Source organism: Anastrepha obliqua, chromosome 4 (genome assembly GCF_027943255.1).
Source record: "Anastrepha obliqua isolate idAnaObli1 chromosome 4, idAnaObli1_1.0, whole genome shotgun sequence".
NCBI lineage: Eukaryota > Metazoa > Arthropoda > Insecta > Diptera > Tephritidae > Anastrepha > Anastrepha obliqua.
The window spans coordinates 3353056-3376949 of NC_072895.1; the positions used below are offsets into that span (position 1 = coordinate 3353056).

Below are 23894 nucleotides of genomic sequence, written 5' to 3' on the forward strand. Positions count from 1 at the left end.
CTAGGAGAAGGAACATAAATCTCAAATGTCCGACCCTTACTGGAACAACACATCAACTCTCGACAGAAGCGAACTATCTTGGCGTCAGTCTTGACAAAACGCTTACGTGGAATTCCCATATTGAGAGAGTTACTTCAAAAGCCACAAGGGCATTCTTTGCCTGCACAAGGCTTTTTGGTAAGACATGGGGACTAAACCCTAGAATGATCTTCTGGACATTCACCACAGTTGTGAAACCCATAGTCACTTATGCATCCTTAGCATGGTGGCCCAAGGTCAAGCAAAGAAAGGCAGCAAACGAATTAAGCAAACTGCATCGCCTGGTATGTGTTGGTATTGCAGGGGCTATGAAAATATGTCCCACGGATGCATTGGGTGTGCTCCTGAACATACCACCGCTTCCAATTCTAATTGAAAGGGAAGCTCGCTCGAGTGCCTTAAGACTAAAAGGTATAACTGAACTTAAAAGTGGGGATATGAAAGGACATTTAAAGATCTTAGAAGACTTCCTACATAGTCCCACTCTTCACAGGGATGATATACTATCACCCAAACCAATACTCTTCAGGAACTTCCAATTTATAATCAATGAACAAACAGACTGGAAAACTAACTCTATCACTTTCAAACCTGGCTCCCAGCTATGGTTTACTGATGGGTCCAAATTGGAAAATGGTAGAACAGGGGCAGGAATCAATGGGCCTAAATTCAAAAAATCGATTCCGACGGGATTCTACCCAACAATATTCCTGGCAGAAATACATGCCATCGAAATATGTGTGAGAGAATGCCTTAGCAGGAAAATGAGAGGTACTCACATCTACATACTTTCAGATAGCCAAGCGGCTCTAAAAGCCCTTCTATCAACAACTATCACCTCCAAATTGGTAAATGATTGCCTAAACCTTCTCAACACGTTAGGGAACCTCAACATAGCAACACTATGCTGGATTCCGGGACATGAAGGGCATGAGGGAAATGAAATGGCTGATGACCTTGCAAAACAAGGAGCAAATATGCAACTTACTGGTCCTGAGCCTTTCTGTGGACTCAAAAAAGGCCACATTAATGAATTCCTAAGGAAATGGGAAGAAAGAAAACTTGCTGCACACTGGCTAAACTGTGCCGGTCAGCGTCAAGCCAAACTATTCCTAAGTCCCAACAAAGGAATATCTGATAAACTTATCTCACTAATCAGAGTAGATCTGCGTCGTTTAACAGGATATCTTACAGGTCACTGCAGCCTGAGGTATCATCTAAATAATATTGGTCTATCTGAGACCAATGTCTGCCGCTTTTGCGAAATGGACATAGATAGCTCAGAACATGTGCTTTGTGAATGTCCAGCGTTGGGCAGACAGAGACTTCATCACCTTGGTGGTATCGTAGTATCTCCATGCAATCTTTGGAACAACAAGCCCAAAATTGTGCTAAAATTTTTAAAAAGCCTAAAACTCTAGGGTTACAAAATAGGCCTTTCACAATAGATCAGCTCTGGTCGCAGTGCGTAATGGCCTTCTAATAATAATACAATAATAATAATAATATACTCAGCCACACCTGAATATACCAGTAAATTGTATTTCTATTTAATTGACATTTATGGCAAATTAGTGGGTTAAGCTACTAAACTAATATTAGCAGCAAAAAAATGAATCAATCTCAACCGTAAAAAAATATATAGCATGCAATTAAAATCAAACCAGCAAAATCTCATGATATTTTGGAAGCACTTTTTCTTCTCCACAGTCAACAGCTATTATTCAGAAATGGAAGTGCATATATGCATGTGTACATGTACATATGTACATATATGTATACTCATTACTTTGACATTAGCTCGTCAAATCCAAATCTCAGCTTCCATACCCATCTACTCGTGCATGGGAAATGTGGCATTTGTATGCTCGTAAGCACGTATTTAAGCAATAATATTCTCGTATATTGTCAATTAATTGGTGAAACAGTTCAAATATCGTTCAAGTGCTCACGTGCATATTACGTATACGCACCGCCATACGACTGCAAATGTGAATGAATTGCAGAGTTTGTTTTGGCTTAGTATGTATATAAATATGTACATACACATATTTTGTTTGATGCATTAGCTATGCAATCGATTGCATTGCAATGGCAATAAATATTATATAAATATATTTCTATGAATGTGTATGTGTATGTATTGATTGTGAATTGTCTATAAATTTATTTGTCTATGCAATCATTATTCTCCACAAACTGTTAATTGTTCAACAACAAAATAATCTAGAATTTTTGAAAAATATTTCATTTATTACTTATGTTTGCTTTATTTTGCTATTATTCGTAATAATTGGGTAACATGCAATGCAGTTTTGTGTGACAATGCGTTTTTTTCCTGTATTTTCTTTGTTTATTTCATTTTTTCCATTGTTTATTTCCCTATTTGCGACGCACGCAACTGTAAATGTGCTCATAGTCATATTTACTGATATGCATGCATTCCTGCGCATACAGTTGCGATTTAAATAATAGTACTACGCCCAGAGAAAAGTCAAACCCAAGATAATACGAGCAGTAGCCCTTAGATTTCTTTGCATATTCATTTAAACAAGTGAATTAAATTATACCATAAAATAAATTAATATATTGTTAATAAATAAAATAGATTTTTACAATTAAATTTAAATAAAAAATTAGCATTCAAAAAATAATATTTTGGACTCCTTAATTGAATAAAAAATAATAATTACAGGCGCGTACATCAATCATGTTTGATATGTGTGTTTGGTTGAGCTTTTGCTCCAATTTGGCATTTTCGATACCAAGTGGCTGTGAGAAATAGACACACTAACCATTTGGCTAAGCATAGTTTAGGTATATCTGGCTGATCTGAATAGTTCACACATAGACCACAAGGGTCCGTAGTGTTACCAGTGCTGTTAGAGTCGGGTTAATCATAGTTCGTAATACTTGCTTGGCGAATTATAATAAACAGTTTAAACTTTTGTCAGCAATATCCTTCAGAGATGAAAAGTATAGGGTGCTTTCCATTTCAATTCAACCGGGCTACTCGGGTCATGTTCTTCGATTTCGATGTAACTTAAATATGTTGCTCTCTGGTCAAAATAATGAGACACGTATTTTTTTGTTCGCCCGAAAAAAATTTTTTTCAAGAGTTATCGGCAATTTTGTTTTTTGCCTCAAACTCGATTTTTTTTAATTATATGAGAAAAAAATTTTTTGAAATGCCCATAACTTAGTCAAAAATGAACCGATTTTAATAATTCTGGGTTCAAAATGATCGTAATTACTTACACAAGCGACTTCATGTAGAAACAATTGCAAAAAAGTAGTTGAAAATTTTTTATTTAGCAAAAAAGAAAAAAAATTGAAATTTTTTCGAAATTCAATATTTCAAAAAGGGCATTTTTTTTTTTTTTATAACTTTTTCCAAATCAAAAAAACATCTCAAACTTTAATTGAGCTGCATGCCTAGTAGCTAAAATGCGTTGTTTTTGAGTAATGAATTTTTGAGTAAACACCCTGTTTCGCACTTTTTGTTTTTTGCAAAATAAAAAATTTTCAACTACTTTTTTGCAACTATTTCTAAATGAAATCGCTCGTGTAAGTAATAACGATCATTTTGAACCCAAAATTATTAAAATCGGTTCATTTTTGACTAAGTTATGGGCATTTAAAAAAAAAAATTTCTTATATAATTAAAAAAAATCGATTTTGAGCCGAAAAACAAAATTGCCGATAACTCTTGAAAAAAAATTTTTTCGGGCGAACAAAAAAGTACGTGTCTCATTATTTTGACCAGAGAGCAACATATTTAAGTTACATCGAAATCGAAGAACATGTCCCGAATAGCCCTTTTGAATTGAAATGGAAATAATCTATATAAGAAAATTTTTTTTAATTGCTCATAACTTAGTCAAAAATGAACCGATTTTAATAGTTTTGGGTTCAAAATGATCGTTATTACTTACACGAGCGATTTCATGTAGAAATAGTTGCAAAAAAGTAGTTGAAAATTTTTTATTTTGCAAAAAACAAAAAGTGCGAAACAGGGTGTTTACTTAAAAATTCATTACTCAAAAACAACGCATTTTAGCTACTAGGCATGCAGCTCAATTAAAGTTTGAGATGTTTTTTTGATTTGGAAAAAGTTATAAAAAAAAAAAAATGCCCTTTTTGAAATATTGAATTTCGAAAAAATTTCAATTTTTTTTCTTTTTTGCTAAATAAAAAATTTTCAACTACTTTTTTGCAATTGTTTCTACATGAAGTCGCTTGTGTAAGTAATTACGATCATTTTGAACCCAGAATTATTAAAATCGGTTCATTTTTGACTAAGTTATGGGCATTTCAAAAAATTTTTTTCTCATATAATTAAAAAAAATCGAGTTTGAGGCAAAAAACAAAATTGCCGATAACTCTTGAAAAAAATTTTTTTCGGGCGAACAAAAAAATACGTGTCTCATTATTTTGACCAGAGAGCAACATATTTAAGTTACATCGAAATCGAAGAACATGACCCGAGTAGCCCGGTTGAATTGAAATGGAAAGCATCATAGTATACCGCTCCCAGGCAATTGTAATGAGGTTGTGCTTAGAGCCGGACAGTGGCAAAGGAGGTCTTCTAACGTACCCCTTTATTCTTCGCATAAGTTACACGCATCCTTTTGGACCATTCCCATTTAAGCTGCGCTATATGGAGTGAAATAATATGCCGTCAGTGCTCCAACCAATATTTTACATTCCTTCCTTGGGAGTGATAGAATAAAATGGGTGATTTTCGTGTTCCAGGTTCGTAGTATTAAAATAATCCTGTGGAATGTCGAGACTTTCCATATAGGCTTTGATTCCAGAGTAAGTTGCTCGTCTAGTTCCGTCTTTAAAACTGAGTGTGAGGAATATACGTTCGACGTGCTTATCCTAGGCAGACGGGTGCCCTTACAGCTATTACTGCTTTAATAGCAGTTTGGAAATCGAAAAAGATGTCTGTGGGAGTGTCGAGGAGAGTAAATTAGATCTCACCTTCAAATATGCTACAGAAATTAGGAAGCCTGAAAGTCATACTGCGGGCCTAGGTAAACTTCAGCGTATATCTAAAACCTCTACCCTCCTTTTTGCGTGACACCTGGCTGCAATAAAGCTTCACATCGAACTAAGTTCTAACCGCGTTTGATAGTTAAACCACGGCTACCGCGAACCTCCACGAGCGGCCGTTTTCCCGAACAGGTTTGCAAACTCCAAGGGATCCAGTTCCTGTGGTACCAGAATTAAGTATGCTCCTTCGGGGCCTATGCTACTACCAGTTGAGATCCCATACTACTCCAGACCGGTGGCTTGGGCTAGCCCAGGTACACAGATTTTCTGACAGGCCACAATACTCACATCATACCAGTCGGAACCTACAGTTCTATGCCACTTTTTTTATGGAATGAATCCTTTTATTATTTATTTATTTTTAGTTTTTTGAAGGGAAACTTCTTAGGCGTCGATGGACGAACAAGAATGGAGAGTATAATTTCGGGGCCATGTAACGTTTTGGGCATTTTCGTTGCGCGAAAGAGAAAAAAGATTGAACGTAGAGGAAAAGGAGAAAGAGAGATATACCTTATATACATATATCTAAGATACACTTTAGGCCATTTATCCTGAGTTTTTCCTTGTGGTTGCTAATTTCTAGTGAAAAATAACACTGCCTACTTTTTGGCGCTTGTTTGTTGGTGCAAACTTGTAAAATATAGGAAATATATTTTTGGTGCCTACTGTTTGGGGCGTTTTTTGGTCCCAATTTTTTTTAGCGTTTTTTTTTTGTGCCTACTTTTTGGTGCTTATTTCCGTTTCCTGGATAGTGCCTGCCATTGCTGCGGTCCTGGAATCACTGCATTTGTACTGGTGATAAACGATCGAAGTAGTGCGCGTTGTTGGCACGGCGCGTCCCTTCTCCGTTTTTTGTAAATTTTGTCTATTTGTATTCTCTGCAAATGTTGTTAATTTATTTAGATATATATTCTTTCTCTCTCTCTCTCTCTCTCTCTCTCTCTCTCTCTCTCTCTCTCTCTCTCTCTCTCTTATTCTCTCTCGGGTCTCTCCCTCTTTCTTTGTCTGTCTTGAAAGTTTCACTTTTGCTACACGCACTTTTTTTCAAAAAAGAGGTACTCGCAGGGGCTTTCCCCCTGTATTTCCCTGCGTAAGTAGTGATTTAGCAATGAATATCTCAATATAACGGTTCTTTATGCAGTTCACAACTAATAGTCATTCAAAGTCACTATACAAGAGACTCAAAATAATTTCGACAGCTGATTCTGAATTAGATTCCAAATCTAATGTTTTTATTACGAACTACCGTTAAAATCTGACCATAGAAATCGTATAATAAAACCCTACATGTTACTACTTTTTCGTCTGAAACTGTATATATTTATATACTTTTTTGTATCACATAACTGAGCTTTTATTTTTAATTATTATTTGGCGTGCAATATAATTATATTCCTATTAATGATTTATAAGTTGGGAACAAAAGTTAACTGTACTGACAAAAACTAACATTTGAAAGTAGAATAATTTGATCAAATCCTAATTTTTGTCACAAACAACATAAAGGAACCAGCTACTTATCGAAGTTCTTATGACTGAGTAATAATACGAGTAGCAGTAAAATGTTTAAATTTGCCAAAAACCGCTTTTTGTTTATAAGTTCTCACTATAAGCCCAGGTAAATGAAGTCATCAACTATTGGGAAGACACTGAATTCATACGACTTTCATATGGCATAATTGAATACTCCTTCTAGAGGTAGGCTCCTTAAGCTGAAAAGAGAGTATGTACTTAGGAACTCTCAGTGAGTACTACAAAGTGAAGTCCAAAATAAACAATACTGAACTAAAATAGTAACAACAGGAACTTTGTTCTGATGACTTCGAGTTTATTTATTCAAAATAGTCCCCTCTGGCCTCAATACACTGTTATGCGCGATCTAAAAGCTTTTCGAAAACGCGTTTCAGGTCATTGACCGGAATGCCCTTCAGGATGTCGATACAAGCCTTTTGGATGGCCTCTACGGGCGCAAAACGTTTTCCTTTCATAGCTAAATGCAATTTTCTGAATAGATAGAAGTTACAGGGAGCCATATCAGGCGAATACGGTGAGTGATTGATGGTTAAAATGCGATTTCTAGTCAAAAAATCAGTCACAAAAGTAGATCGATGAGATGGTGCATTATCATGCAATAAGCGCCAGCTTCCTCCTTCGCGGTATTAAGGACGAATTCGACGAATGTGATGTAACAAACGCTTCAAAACACCAAGATAGAAAATTGCATTGACGGTTTGGCCCATTGGCACGCACCTCTTGTGGACAATTCCCCTGGAATCGTAAAATGAAATAGACATCGACTTGATTTTTGACTTCCCCAAACGCGATTTTTTGGGTGTTGGCTCGTCTGGGGCCTTCCATTCGGCACTTTGATGCTTAGTTTCAGATTCATGTTGGAAACACTACGTTTTATCACCAGTTACATTGATTTAAAGGAAGCTCTCGTCTTTTCTCGTCTCTTAAATGAGGTCTTTCGATGGTTGAATTCTGAGGAATTTTTGGTCCTCAGTTAACTTGTGCGGAATGAAATGTGCACAGGCCTTTCGTAAGCCCAAATGATCAGTTAAAATACGATAGATCGATGTTTTTGAGATATTCAACTCCGATTGAATGAATTTCAACGATGATTTCGGTTCAATTTTGATAAATTGATTACCGATTTTGGGCGGCCCATGTGTTCGTTGTCATTTATGTCTTCACAATCATCTCTGAAACGTGTAAACCACTCATGAACTCTGGCACGAAATAGACAATCACCGCCATAAACTTTTTTCACCAATTCAAATGTTTCGGTAAACGTTTTAATGTTTTAAAAAACAATTTGATATTAGCCCTTTGTTCGATTTTTTGTACCGATGACACAAACATACTGACACTTTAGACGCAATAACTTCGCTTCCACTGAAGCGAATGTCACCAAGCTTTTACTGGAAGTCAGCTAGGGATGTAACTTCCATTAACTCATTAAAAAGCTGGCGCCAACAAAAACATTTTTACGACGCCAGTCTTGTTTATTTTGGACTTCACTTTGTATATGGCACATTTTGGTATTCGTTGTCACTTCAGAAAACAAGGATTAGTTAAAACAAGCGTCTGCCATTTTTGCCAGCTGGATGATGGAACCAGGAATGTATAGCTCTCGCAAGTCGAACACTCGCACATCTAAGTAGTGTAACTCTTAATCCATTGACGATATGGGACAAGAAGTTAGAGGAAGTTCTCAAATTCATAAGAAACATCCATTTACACAGGGGCTTGAAGTAGGCAACATTAGAGGTCACAATGCAGTATAGCCAAATATTTATTATATAAATATTTTATGGAAAAATGCGTGGTCAATCGAAGGAACAATAAGATTTTTAAAGTACTCATAAAGTGTCTGTCAAAGATGTCAGTAGTGAATACTCGTAATTGCTAGACGATACTTTTTTATGTCGTCTTTGAAATTTGTCAAGCAGCAGATTTACAATTTTAAGTAATAGAAAAACGCGATAAATTATTGAAACTCAATAGGAAAATTACGGGCCGGGAGAGAACAATATATTTCAAATCTAGTGGTGTGGAATCGTCCGAATGAGTCGACAATTCAAAAGTTGGTTCAAAATTTGAAGAACCTGGTTCTGTCGAGGGTAGAAAGGGGACTGGTAGACCAAAAACGGGGCGTTCTGTTAAGAAAATTGCTGCTAGATGTCACTTTAACATAGTGGAAAATCATTTTCTCCAAACTGAGCTTACTAACAGTAAAGATATGAATTGGCCATAAGATATTTATTATTATCGAAACTCCAACTTCTTTACTACTTGACAGTTTTTCACTCGAATAACTTACACTGCTTTAAATAACACTGCACAACAGCATTTCTGCTGATTGGGTTATGATACATGTTTTTAGTCCAATTTTTAATGACGATTTCAAATCTGAAACTGTAATTCCTGTATTAGCTCTATATGACTCTATATGACACATTTGACTTTTTGTAATAAAACACTATAGATTTAAAGACTATTTTATTTTATTGCCTTCTTAAGTTTAAAAAAATTTTCTTTTATATGATTTCCTTGCTGAAGTTGAAGGCATAGAACTGTGGTTAATGCTCTAACAATAGTCGGCCATCATGTGTGTGTTCCAGTAACCTTGATAGCGTTCCTCCATCGTACGAAGGTCCTGGTGGAATCGCTCGCCTTGTTCTTCGCTGAGATCCCCAAGATTGGCTGGAAAATAGTCCAGATGGTTGTGAAGAAAGTGTAACTTACTGCTTATATTACATCCAACCCTTTAGAACCCATTAGAACCCTTTAGAAGTGACCCATTAGTTGTTCGACGTGCTGAGAATAGTCAGAACTTTTCTTATTTCCTAAGAAATTTTTAACAAGCCAAACAAACTCATTCCATGCCATTTTCTCAATCACTGTCATAGTGTCTATGAAATTTGAGTCTTTTATTAACGACCTTATCTGTGGCCCGTCAAAAATACCCGCTTTTATCTTTTCTGCACTCAATTTTGGAAACTTTTTAGACAGAAAAAGAAAACAATTTCCATTTTTGTCAAGAGCTTTAACAAATTGTTTTATAAGCCCCGGTTTTATATGTAACGGAGGTAAAATTATACGATCACTTGATACTAAAATTGTTTATTTTTTTTATTTTTCATTTCCATTGGGTGACCGAAGTAATTTTTGTACGCCTCATTAACGAACGATGTCACATTCAAACGGTTTTCTTGAAACATATACTCTCCGCAAATAAAACAAAAACTATTCCGGTCATTTATACAAACTCGTCTTGACGATGCCATAACAAATAATATTAAGAAAACTTAATATTTGTTTAAATATTCGTCAATTAACACTGAAATATAGTGATTTTTTTGTGATAGCTATAACTCGTAAACAAGAGCTGTTACAAAAAAAATTAGGGTATATTTAGAATCAGCGTTGTCAAATTAGTAAACATCAAGTATCAAAAGTCATTCATCAGACAAAAAGTGCGATTTTGTTTTATTGTGTCATAATAGCACTGGGGCTTATTCACAAATTTTGACGAATATGACGAATTTGAAGTTATCCTGCAGTGATGCTCTTCCGACTATGCCAGAGAAAAGTTCATTTGCATTGAATTGGTTAAGAGAAGCTGGTTAGGTATTCAAATATGTAAGAAAACAAACAGACTTTGGTGCATTATTGTAGAATGAGGACAACAATTTACTTGCACGAGTATACCAAGCAGTTGCAGCAAAATGGGCCGGTTCTTTACGAAAGATCTTACTGCAGATGCTGAAAGTGCTTGGGCTTTGCGCTCATAAGCCATAGCGCACTGAAAAGGTGTGTGATAGAGTTTTCTTATACGTACGGTAGATTTTTAATGTTCGTAATAACTATAACATTTATTTAATTTTAGTATTTTTTTATGAAAATATAGTTCATTCTCCTGCAAACCCCTAATAAATCGAAGATTTAAACTTTTTGCAAATTTAACAATTTTCATCATTTTCAATATGCTTTAAGGGGGGAGGCCAAAATTTTGGGGTTTTTCGCGAATTTTTTGAACAAAGAAGGAATAATCAGAAATTGTTTAAGTTTAGAGGATATTTTATTTACATTTTTAGGTACACTTTTAAATTTGTGCTATTTCCGCGCGAGATAGTGGCGTTAGAGCGTGCTGTCCATGGACGATCGCCATCCCGAAGTTGCAATTTTTATCTGAAATCAACAGCAATTTTTTTTTTCATTAACAACATATTTCCTAAGAATATGAACCTAATCGTGGTAAAAAAAATATTGAAAATTGAATGCTTTTGAGGTGTGTGAACACAAAGTAGTTTTTATACCATATTTTTTCATCTATTTTGCTTAAAAGCCCATATTTTAAATAATAATATTATATAATCCCGGAATTAGGTTCATATAGATTAGAATTGAATAAATAAAAAATCCCAACAAATTTTAGAACGATTGATCGATAACTTTTTAAGCTAGAATTCCTACCAGTTAAAAAAAAGTAGTTTCGAGAAAAACGTCGTTCTAACTAGCGCGCGCTATGGTGCGGAACAGACGGGCAGTCACTTAAGTGCTCATAGAAGCGGGAATAATACGAATTTCGCTTTAGAATTTTTACCACATATTTTTGAGTAGTTATACTACGATTTATGCAATAAATCGATCTAAACCGGTTTCCCCCCTTAAAACTGCATACCTAACTTTTTTCAAAATATCTGATTAAAAAGTGTGAAAGTTTATGAAAATTTGTGGCTTTTATTGTTTAATATGCACAAAGTCTTTAACTTGGATTTATAAGACCTTGGCAGTAGAATGAAAAAAAAACTTTATTATTATTTAATTAAAAATATATATTTACTTATGTAATATATATTACTAGAAAAACCAATTAATAATATCACAAAACAAAAACAAATAATAACAATAATATTTTTCACCGAATTAAACTTAACCCTTCCCTCCCCCTTAATAATGACTAACACTCTCTGCGTATTACCACTAGTTACCCGTTGTCTGGTTGAAGATCAAAGAAATAAAGTTTCCGTTCAGTGCATAGTGCACCTAGGATAACAGCTGCTATACCTGCTCTTCCTTGCATGCCACCAAAGTCTTGACTAAGTACACTTTTTCTTGTTCTCATGCGACTTTGCGCTGAATACGAATTCTTTCCCTTCCACTTAGCAAACGAAAGTAGTTCATTTATAAATTTATTCAAAATACCGAAAATAAAAACAAAAACAGATAATGAAAAGCCAACAACCAACGTAATCAGTTTTTGAAAAGGTAAACAAGCAGCAGCGCAGAGTAGCTAAAGGCATAGCTAGAAGGGCAAACAAACAATTGACCCCATTTTCATATCAAATGCTGGCCAAAATAAAGAAAGCAGGCGTACAAACAAGTATTTCCAGTGGTCAAAGGAAAGTGAAAAATTTGTGTTTGGAAGAGTTTATTATTTTAAGCCATTAAATTGCATTTGTATGCATAAATATTTAAACCACGAAAATCAACTGAAAGCCGCAACGCCACCTGTAATAGTTTCAGCACAATTAAACGCAAATAGCTTTATTGCGGCCAATTAGTGAAAGAAACATTCCATTTACATGCGAGTGCAATACAATACAGTTATTTATAACGCTTTTGAGAATTGCTTGCTGAAACTGTCTAGTAAATGTTAATTATAATAAATACATAAAATGTATTTTTTTTCAAGTAATATGCAATTAAAATTTTCACAATTAATTTCATGCAACAACCTTCGCTTTTGGCGAATTGCGTGAAGCCAGTGAGCGGTTAGCAATAAATCTGTACAAAAAGTACCCGGAAAAAATACATTTATTTTAGCTTATGAACAATAATTCTTAAAAACGAATAGAGGAATAGTTTTGTTTTTTAATTCTAATACAGATTATGTATAGGTAGTGTTGAAGAAGATTTAAAAAAGATTATTTTTATCAAGGTATGAGGATGGGTCAATAAGTCCGTGACTTTTTGTACTACCTCTTTACTGAAAAAGAAATACTGCTCCTGTCAACAGGCATCTGTCAGTTGACTCCTGTCAAAATTTGGACGTGCTGCGTGAGTTAGTTTGTGTTTTACAGCTACCCAGTAATTTGAGGAGAAAATGGAAAAAAACTGAATTTCGTGTGCTTATTAAGCCGATTCACCCTTAGAAACCCACTGTTTCGACTGTTGTTTGGTCTCTGGTGTGTGGTGATGGATCCATGTTTCGTCCACGGTTACAAAATGGCGCAAAAACTCCTCCATATTGCCATTAAACAACGCCAAACCTTCCTGTGAAGTTGTTACACGATTGCGTTTGTGGTCGACTGTGAATTACTGGGTAGTCCGATAAAGGTAGCTGTAAAACACAAACTAACTGACGTTCAAATTTTGACAGGAGTCAACTGATAGATGCCTGTTGACAGGAGCAGTATTTCTTTTTCAGTAAAGAGGTCAGAAATACAAAAAGTCGCGGACTTATTGGCCCGCCCTCGTAGAAGAAGATTTAAAAAAGATTATTTTTATCATAGAAATATCGATTACGATACATAAAATAAAGTGGGCTCGAAGATTGCGCTTGCGAGCACTGAAATATTGTGAGCACGAAATTTGGGAAAAATTCATCTATTATTTTCTCGCTAAGATGGCTGTAGTGATCGATATCTCGTAAAGTTTCGATAAAAAAAATTTTAAATTTTTAAAATTATGTTGCTGTTTTTTGTTTGTTCCATTCAGTTGTGAGTTACAGGGTGTTAATGGAAGTTATTGGAAGTTAACAAAGGGAAAATTCAGAAATTTTACAGTTTTTCTTTGATAAAGGCGAAAATGCAAGCCAGGTGGATAAATTCACAGTTGTGGTTTATGGTGCTGATACTGTAACAGATAATTACGTGCAATTTTGGTTTCGTTTATTCCGCTTAGGCATTTTGATGTTAAAGAAATTGTCGATAATTTGAATAAAATCACAGAGATAATCGAAGTTGACCGGCTATTAGTAGTCGTAGTACCGCCTAGGAGCTAAAGGTCGACCATAAAATAGTTTTAAGTCACTTGCGCAAAATTAATTTAAAATTAAAAAAATTAAATTAAAAATTAAAAAATAATAGATTTCTTTTTCCACAAACTACTATTATATAATATTTTATTCAAACGTTTTTCTTGCAAGCACTCACTCACTCACTCACTCCGCTTCATTTGAATGAGAATTTCCGAATACTTTTTGAACAAAAGTTATGTTTATTCACGCACACATACATGCGCACGTCGTGCCAATTTAATTGCTTTCCGCTTTAATTTAGTTTTCAATAGTAATTTTCAGTTTGCCAGCGTGAGGCGTGAAATGCAAAGCCGCATACTTTTTTATACGAGTTTATTTGCGGCAAATTGCAGCAACAGAGTAGGTATTAGATAAATCTCATTTTAAAAGAAACATACCAGTCTATATGACCATGCAAAATTCCACTTTATTTTCGCCAATTTTACAAACTCCCCAATTCTTTGAAAAGTGTTTAGCAAAATCGCGTTTTTCTTTAGAATTATCATAAATTTTCGTGTTTTCGAAAGAAGTTTAAGTTTGTGTACTCTCGACTTTATTTGTTATATTCTTTAATAATACCGCGCCGAACTTATCTCAAAATGTAGCTTGTTGCCACTTAATTACCACTTAAGCACCCATCAAAATATCTCAACGCATATCGCACCCGCGTGCCGGAATTAATTGTCGTTATCATATTAATTGTTGTTTTTATGATCCGAACGCTTTATCATTTATGAGTGGCTTTTGATTTGAAACTATAAAAATGAAGTGAGTACTAAACTTATAAATGTGAGCGGGTTTGTGTGAGCGTATATTTCTATGTAAATTTTTATAATTTTGCGGTTTGCTGCCCTCTAGGAAAGTGAGGTTTAAGTGGTGCCAGTAACTAGTTGCAGAACTAGTTACTTAGTTGCGCTCTAGCGGCCATAACGTTTCTTTATATTTCTTAAGGTTAATACTAATTTTACAGTGGTCGAATTGCGTCAGCAACATTCATTTTATTTAGTGTGAAATGTTGCTAGCAACATTGATTTTCAAATGGGAAGAAACGTCAAATTTATGAACAGCTGCAAAGCAAGTTGGCACATTTTGGTAAATAAAGTGCTGTTAACCAATTTAGTATTATACATATACAGGGTGCGCCATCTTTTATGTCGGTATGAAAACATTGAATAACTTTGAAAAAAAAACTGATTTGTATAAGTGAGGTATTTTTATTTGGATTGGTTATTTACAATTTATTAAAACTATGTTTTGAATACAATATCAATCAAGTGAGCACCTTTATTAGAAATCACAAACTGCGATCTTTTTCTGCGTTTGTCATCACCTTGTCAAGCATTTCGGGTTTAATAGCGTCGATTTCGGCACGAATGTTTGTCTTAAGCTGGCCAATAGTCTGCGGCTTATTGACATAAACCATACTTTCAGTTAACCCCACAAAAAGAAGTCCGGGAGGGGTTAAGTCAGGTGATCTGGGGGACCAATCGATGTCACCTCTTTTTGACAGGGGAATTTTCGTTGCAGAAATTCAATTGTTGCATTCGCAGTGTGGCATGGCGCACCGTCTTGTTGAAACCAGTAACCGTCTAAACCTTTCTCACGCATTTGCGGGCAGACATAATGAGCCAACATCTATCGATATTGGTTTCCATCGACCGTTTCGTTTTCTCGATAAAAATATGGCCCAATGATGGTTTTGACGCAAATGGCGGCCCAAACAATTACTCTCCGGTCATGCAATGGCGTTTCATGGATCTCGTGTGGATTCCCGGTTCCCCAAATGCGCCAATTTTGTTTATTCACGCTGCCAGAGAGGTTAAAATTTGCTTCGTCAGTCATTTGCTTCCAAAAATTGGGTTCGGTGTCAACCATTCGAGCGACTGTTTAGCTGTATTCTAAGCGACTTGAATGGTCTGTCGACAATATTATTTGTGTCCATTACACTTTATACGGAAACAAATTTAAATCAACCTTTAAAATGCGCCGCATTGTGGTTTCACTGACGCCAAAATGCTGAGCGCGACGACGATACGACACTGTTGCCAATATGCCCAATACTGATAGAATTGTTTATAAATTATAATAGAAAATTTAAGTGGAGTTTTGAGAGTAATTTTGCCATGACGCAATTTTAGATGATCTCTCCCACAGAAGACCTCCCCGTTCAAGATCAAATTAAAGAATTTTTATTAACAAAAATTCAAATAGCGTTAGATTAATATAAACATGGAAGAGAATTGAATTGAGTTTGTGAACAAACAAATTTAGAGGAAACTCTAAATTATGTCAGTTCTAGAACTGATTCTGTCAAATTCACTAAGCACCGAGTAGTGGTACCAAGAATGCGCAAATTTTGGTATTTCCTCAACTGTGGTACGTCTTAGTAGGTACCCGAAAAATATGGACTGCAAAATATGCTCGAAATCGTTTATCATTTCTAACACCTATACAGTTATAAAGCCTCTTTGATTCGCGAAGCGTTAGCAAGTGGCGCATAGACGAAGCAACTGGTTTAATAAACATTTGTTGGTAGCGCTGAAAAAGAGCAGCCAAAAATTACATTTGTCTGGAACCACTTAATCAGTACAGGGAAACATTTGTTGCTTCAACTCGTTACTTGTGATGCTCGCGCTCTGTCGACACACTTTTTGCTCTAGTTCTTCTCAATGTTGTTATTGATTGTGGACTAGGGAGTAACAATTGCAAGGTATATGAACGAGACGGGAACATCAAAAGAGAATTCGAAAAGTTGAAGCAACAAAAGTTTCCCTGTGTGCACGCGATCTAACGAAACCCTCTTGAGAGAGAATCTGCATTGCGCTAGTGATTTCTACCAGTTCTATGAGGCTAACGGCGAATCCTGATCGATAACTTAGTTGTTGCTTTCGCATGTAAATTTTTCAGCAAGAGAGCAGTGGCCAGAAGAGAAGTAGCGAATTGAAAGCGGCTATTGCTTTCGACAGTACTTCAAAATATAATCTTTAATTGTACATATCCAAAAGTTCAGGAGTTATGTCTAAAATTGGCTTTAATAGGAATTTTTTTATCAGAATTACAAATGCTTTGCATGAAAACAATGCAAGAAAATTAGTTTGGGAAAAAAGAAATCCATTATTTTCTGGGTAGATGGCTGTAGTGATCGATATCTCGTTAAGTTTCGATCAAACAATTTAAAGGTTATGCTCGTTGTCAAGGTGATATTTCACACGAAAGAAATTATTTTGCTTTTTTTTGTTTGCTCCATTCACATGCGAGTTGCAGGTGTTAAAGAAATTGTCGATAATGTCAATAAAATCCCAGACATCGAATTGACCGGCATGTTAGCAGTCGTTGTATCGACCAATTTTGTGCTTATAAAAATTTTTGAACGTACTTTTAGAAATTGATGCCTTCATAAAATTCGATTTTTTTTAAGTTGCAACTAAACCTTAAAAAAGCTGAAATAAGAAAAATATATGAAGTTGGAATTAAAATGTATTTCTTGAAATGCGATACCCTAGGTCCGCGTTTTCTAAAAGATACATAAATGCTATACAAAATGCAAAAAAAATATCAGAATTCAGAAAAATATTGTAAGGAATGTTTCATAGTAACATTATTATAGTTTCAAATATGAAAAAAAGGTTGGTTTTCGTGCTAGACGGTAATTATTCGCTTTTAAATTTAATTGCAGTTGTAAAATAAATTAAATTAAATTTTGTATGCACTTAAACCATAAATATTTGCATAAGTGCAACTCTTCACCGAAATTGTTTGAAGCATGCATTGAAATTCTCCAAGCACATCGAAAGTGAGTTTCAAATTACACACATTTTCCCATACCCACAAGAGTAGTAATAACAACGCACTCGAAGCAACCTTACTTTAAAGAGTATTGTGAGTAAATAATGGTGCCATCCAACCCAAAGACCCATATCGAATTCAGTACAAAAAAGGCAAAGCGCAACAACCAATTGACGGCTTCAGCTTGCACATATACACGTCTGTATGTATGTATAAAAAAGCAAAATAAGAGCCGGAATATCCCACGGTGAGAGGGTTTTCCCCCAAAGTAGTGCAAAAAAGTTTAAAACTATTAAAGAGAGCAGAGCGTATGGGGAAGTCAAACAGCTGCGAACATTGCAAACGCACAAACTACAAAAACAAAACAAAACAAGTTTAAGACACTGGCAACCGAGTTATCGACATTTGGCAGAGCCAGAGAGCAGCAGCAACAGGAACAACAGGAAATAAACCAAAACAAAGTCCATGAACAGAAAAACAATACCAAAACCAGTAAGACAATGCACTATGGGTTCCAACCTCTTGCAGCAGCAAACAACAACAAAAAATGCAAAATTCCATTTGACTTCAAATTTTGTGAGTGAGAAATTGCGAAACATAAACATAAAAAACTTGAAAGCTTTAGCTTTAGCGAACGCAGATAGACGATCGATGAGCGCAATGAGGAGCAATCTATAGCAACAGCAGCAACAAAAGCCCAAGTGATAGCCACGTGAGCGCCTACAAAGGCAAGTGGAGTGTGGGACGTAGACGTGTGCTCCGATTGAGCTGCGCTCACGGCTGGCGCGTTTTGGAACAACAATGTGGTGGTAGGGTTTGGTCGCCAGCCGATCGTGCGCTCGTCTCTCATACGACAAGCTTGTAACAAACATACTCTACATATGTACGTATTTACTTACTTGCTTTGACTCGTCGTTGGCTGGCTTATTGCTGCGACTCCAATGCGCTTTTTGCGGTCGCGGTCACAGCCACAACCGCAAACAATAAACAGTACATTGGTAGACGTTTAGAAGAAAACACTGGAACATATTGAACTGCCGTCGCTGAGCTGAGCAAACGCGATCGCTTGGACGCGCCAACGTACTTAAACGAGGCGGAGAATACTCGAAAGAGAAAAAATTAAAATAAAACAAAAAATTAAAAAAACACGAATTAAGTTAATAAGCAAATAATAATTAAAATAAAGTCAAGACTATAAAAGCAATAAAGAATGTTGATGAAGAACAACAGTACAGTTTCGGGTTGCGGAAGTGTGTTGAAATACCGTAATCAATAATATAAAATTTAATAAAGACTGATTTTGACTCGAACACGCGTGGAAAAAGGGGAGTGTAGCAATTTTTGCTGATTACGAACAATCAATGACATTTAATGGCAAATACAAATACGGCGCATATGCGCATACCCACTTACGTTCATAAATAGAAAAATAAAAAAGTAGTGCAAAGTGCAAAATAACGAAGCAGCAGTAGAAGTGAAATAAGAAAGACTAAAAAATATGGAAATATTGTGTAAATTTTATTAACCAAATAAAGAAAAATATTGAGAACCAACAGAAAGGCAGAAGGCAAACAAGAACTACACACACACACGACTCACAACAAAACCAAGCCAAACAAAAATAAGAGAAAAAGTAAGCACTAAATACCAAAATCAAATATTGAAAATAGACACGAAAAAGGTACCAAAATATTAAAGAGATAACATTTCAACTTGCAAAGCAGTTCGAAGACAGTGCAAAAAAGGGTTGTCGAGCGTTAAAAGGCTTAAGCGAAAACAACTACCGCGCAGCTCAAGTGACGTTAATTAAATAGAAAAACAACAAAACATAGCCAACAAGTGTGGAGGTGCACAAAAACAGAAATACTAAATAAATAATTAAATAAAAAATGAAAATAGCCGACTAGAGAGCAACTGGTGTGTAGGCACAAGTGTGAAAATTCTGAAAACCCAATTACAAACTTAGTGACACAACTGAAGCTGACGAGTGCATAACGAAATCCAGGCAAGCGAGACAAAATCTGTTTAGAATAAGTTTTCGCAAACTTTCCCTCACCTGCAATTGGCACGCAATCCGTTAGCGGCAAAGGGCTACGGAGCAAAGGAGCAGGGCATTTGAGTTTAGCGGTAAAACAAGCCAGCGTGACCGGAGCACGTTGAGACGACGCACGCTGAACAGGCGCACAAAAGCGTAGCAAATACAACAAGCACGACAATAGTGACCAGTAATTTTGTGATATAAGAAGTTGTATAAATTAAGGGAAAAACATTAATAAAAAAATGTTTGATAATAAATACCGAAAATAACATTTTGAGAAAACAAAAGATTGTAAAACAAAACTACAGATTATAAAACCAAGCACAAGCCACTACAAAAATAACAACAATATGTATATGAATTGTTTATTAGCAAAATAAATTTCGGAAAATTCCAGCGACAAGTCAACAGACAATCTAAGCAGAGCACCGGCTGAGAGTAAACAACTAATTCATCTGTGAAAAAACACGTATTTTTGTTGTTGTTGTTTTTCGTGAAACAAACGAGAAATTAGAAATAATAAAAACATAAAACTTGAATAAAAATAAAAGTAGAAATCAAAATCAAAAAAACTTCGTGCAAACACACTTACACACACATTTAACTTATGGCAGAACAACAGTTACACAAACGACATTGACGCTTGCAACAGACGAAACTAATTAACACTAAGCAATAACAGCAACAACAACGTCATTAGCCGCAGCTAACGCCACAACAAGCAGCGAATCAGCGCAGAGAGCTCTAAGCGACTAATTTATCGCTGCTCACTGCTCGTCAAACGCCAGCGCCACCACAAACAGGTTTCACAGGCAAGGTCAACTAGCGACCGATGCCAAATAAAGTAAATACAAAAATAATCAAAATCAAATCACTCAAACATTTTAACCGTTAATCAGACACAGTCGGCAAGGCAGACACAAACGCATTTCTGGAAAACTAAATCCTTTGTGTCACATTGACCAAAATGGACACGACTCTCTCCACCTGGTATAGTTGCAATGAGGAAACGCAATGCCACGACAACAAGTGCAATAATGAAAACAACAACGATAACAACAACAGCAAAATTAGAAATAACAATGATAACGTCAACAAAGCTGACACTCAAGTCACATTTAATCACTGCAAGGCAACCGAACTGCGCCAGACGCGTCTACAACGTCAACACGAACAGCAGCATCTCTCACAGTCACTCACAGCTAGCCCAAATCTAAGTCCGATTCCAAGTCAAATACCAGCTGCGCAAAGTGCATTTCCCTTCAACGTTGAAAAGTCGCGCTCCAGTTCGGTGCCACATCGGTTGCCGCGTCGCAAACGTCTACAACGCCAAAAACCCACCGACCTGGACGATGCGGATTTCGCCTACGCCGCCGATCTGGAAGAGGAGGATGAAGAAGAAGAAGTTGTGCAACAACAACAGCCAGCAATGTACAATACGGCCCCAATGCTAGACTCTGCACATGATGAACATGTTGTACCCTCATATGCGGAGAAACGGCTGCATCACTTCCAGCAGCAGAGCCACAGCACACCCTTCGACGGCCAGCCTTCATCCTTGCCAAACTGCTTTGCATCCGCCATCCCCGCAAACGCCTTTCATCACCATCAGCTGCAGCAGCACCACTACCATCACCACCATCGCGACCATCGCCTTAAACATGAGGAATCGTTTGACTCCTCCACCACTACAACAACGAACACCACCGACACGGCCACCAGTCCGGCGAGTCCATCGTTGCGTCGCCATCATTTTGCTCTGCTTAAGCGCGACAATTCCACACATTCAGAGTCATCTAGTCGCTATTCGAGTGTGGATAGTTTATTGGAGGCACGAAAACCAGACCCCGAGGCCATATTGATTAACTTGGGATTTGGTCCGGTCGGTTCGGAGGATATTCTCTCGCGCATACCGAAGCGTTTTCTCAAGCCGTCGCAGGTACGCGGCATTGACACAGAGGCTTTCATACGTCGCCTGCAATTGGCCAACAATCTTGCCGATCACAGCGTGTTAGGCTATCGTGGACTCACCGGCAATCCAGATATACCGCCGTCGCGTATTGTAGCCAAGATCATGCAACGTTTCGAGGTGAACGAGCGCAAGAAGTCGATGAGTTCCATTGAGCACACCATTTGACCGCAGGTGACAAGGAGGATACCGGGAATCCATATGTACATTGTCTCCAGTGCCAAAAAAGAGTACTTTAATGATTTAAATAACTTAGCAATAGCAAAAAATTAAAAAGAAACATAATCAGATATTTTTAGTATTTTGAATAAATGTAGTATAATAATAATGTTTTTGTTATTGGTAGTTGTAGTGAGTAATTTAAAAAAAATCGATACTGTAATTTGTCGTTGTACTTAACATAGGTTGAAGCAAAAGTCCCGTTAAATGAAAGATGTATATGTAAGAAGATTTATTAAAAAAATGTTACTTAATTTATTGATAATAAAATACAATATTTTGTCAAACTTTTAAAATAGATTTTTTTAGCTTTAGCAAACTCAAAAATTTTACTGGGGCTATTCACTCAAACAGGCAGGCTAGCAAACTGCTTTACCCACCCTTTTAATATTGCCGCCACTAATGAAATTTTTCCATTTCGATTCCAAATCGAAGTAGGAGATGGTTCAATATCGACGCAATAAAATATCAAATATCGGCTTATAAGGAAAGTCAATTGAACTTTTCGATTTTTAAATATATTAATATACCTATAAAAGTTTTTTTTTTTCAGCAGGCTGCTAAAACTAATGAATAATATAAACCAGTTCTCAGTATTTATGAATGAGCCACAAAAGGAGCCACAGAAATGAAAATTTTTGATTTCAAATTTTCAGCAGCTAATTTATTTTTTAATGAAAATAATACAGAGTTATTTTATAACTTGATGTCACCAAGTTTTCAGAAATTAATAAAAATTTTAGACGAAGCTGTAGCAACCTTTGTTGGGCCTCCTCTCACAAGTAATGGTTTGCGGTGACCATCAGCCGTTGTATGGGATTATCTAAAATCAATCGATTATTGATGATTTATTCATATATTATTTTTGAAAATTAATTAAATAACTTCGTCCACACTCCGAATAATGCTTATGAAATTTATTGTTGAAAAAAAAACCAAAAATCTTTCGATCTAGTACCAATTTTTATGCTTTAAATAAATTCTATAACTTTCTATAATTCTATAAAATCTATCGAGTAGCGCTTGAATAAGAGCGATCACTGGTTTCGAAAACATAGTTTCGCGAAATACACAAACACATAGGAACTAACTACGACTTGCACTTGCCGCCAGAGAATCCGTCCAATCCGGCCATCGAGAATCCTAAAGCCACTAAACTAGCAAATATTTCACCACATATTTTCTACAATATATGTTACCATGACACATGTTCATGGCACATAATATAATATCATGTATCATATTGTGAACATATCACAAAGTTGCGTCTCACGGGTAAACGACACCACACGCGCAAGACTAAAGCGCTGACCGCGCATTTCCCAAACTTACGAATTTTCCCAGCACATGCTGATGCAACGTGACCTGGCAAAATTCTAGTTGTAATATAGAAGTAAGAATATTTTGTAAATTTAGTTTTTAAGTGAACAATAAACTGTAAAGACGTGGACTCCTGTCCACGCAAGTTTTTTAAAAAACTCAAATTAACAAATGAAAAATTAACTGGAGCCCGAGCAGGGACCGCGCGCGAAAAGTAATAAAAGCCCGAAAAATAAAAAGTACGGCTACGCGAAACGTCGTGATTAAGCTAGAAAAAATAAAGTGAAGTAAAAGCGACAATTCGCAAGAGACAAGTGGGACAACAAGTGACGCCGAAGGACCCGAGTACCACAGGAAAAAGGAGAATACTGAAGCATCCAACAAACATCCACATGCAGCGCTGGACCCTAACGTGAGATTACTTTTAAGATATATTATTTCTTAATTATAAAAAAAATATTGTGAAAAAAAAAAATTAGTGAAAATTTGAAAAAGAATTAAAGAGTGAAAAAAATTTTTAAACTTTGAGGAAATTAAAAAAATTAACATTTGTAAGAGTGAAAAAATATTTCCATAAAATTTGAGGAAAAACTGATATTTTTGGAAAAATTATATATTTGTAAAATTTGCGGAAAGTAAGAAAATTAATATTTTTGAAAAAGAATATTTCGTAAAAATCCTGGGAAAAGGAAAATATTTTTTTATAAAATTTAAGAAAAACTGATATTTTTTTAAAAAAAAGAAAAAAGTGGAAAAATTATATATTTGTAAAATTTGCGGAAAGTAAGAAAATTAATATTTTTGAAAAGAATATTTCGTAAAAATCCTGAGAAAAGGAAAAAATAGATTTTTTTATTAGTGAAAAATTTCGTAGGTGATCAATTTTACTTGGAGCTAAAGAGAAAAAAAAAAAAAAAAAAAAAAAATGACAGAAT

General features: G+C 35.7%; 2 protein-coding genes across 2 annotated transcripts in view; both read left to right on the plus strand.

Moving 5' to 3' along the window:
* LOC129246153 (calcium release-activated calcium channel protein 1) overlaps positions 1–23894 on the plus strand; it is an 88098-nt gene that overhangs the window by 17509 nt on the left and 46695 nt on the right. The gene's annotated exons all lie outside the window — the stretch shown is intronic.
* On the plus strand, positions 18390–21935 carry LOC129246154 (GATA zinc finger domain-containing protein 10). The gene has a single exon (XM_054884726.1). It carries the CDS (start codon positions 20419–20421, stop codon positions 21586–21588), a length of 1170 nt encoding a protein of 389 aa, XP_054740701.1. The 5' UTR covers positions 18390–20418; the 3' UTR covers positions 21589–21935.

What these genes read in the sequence shown, in the direction of transcription:
- LOC129246154 (XM_054884726.1), top strand. Translation starts at nt 20,419, where the DNA reads ATGGACACGACTCTCTCCACCTGGTATAGTTGCAATGAGGAAACGCAA.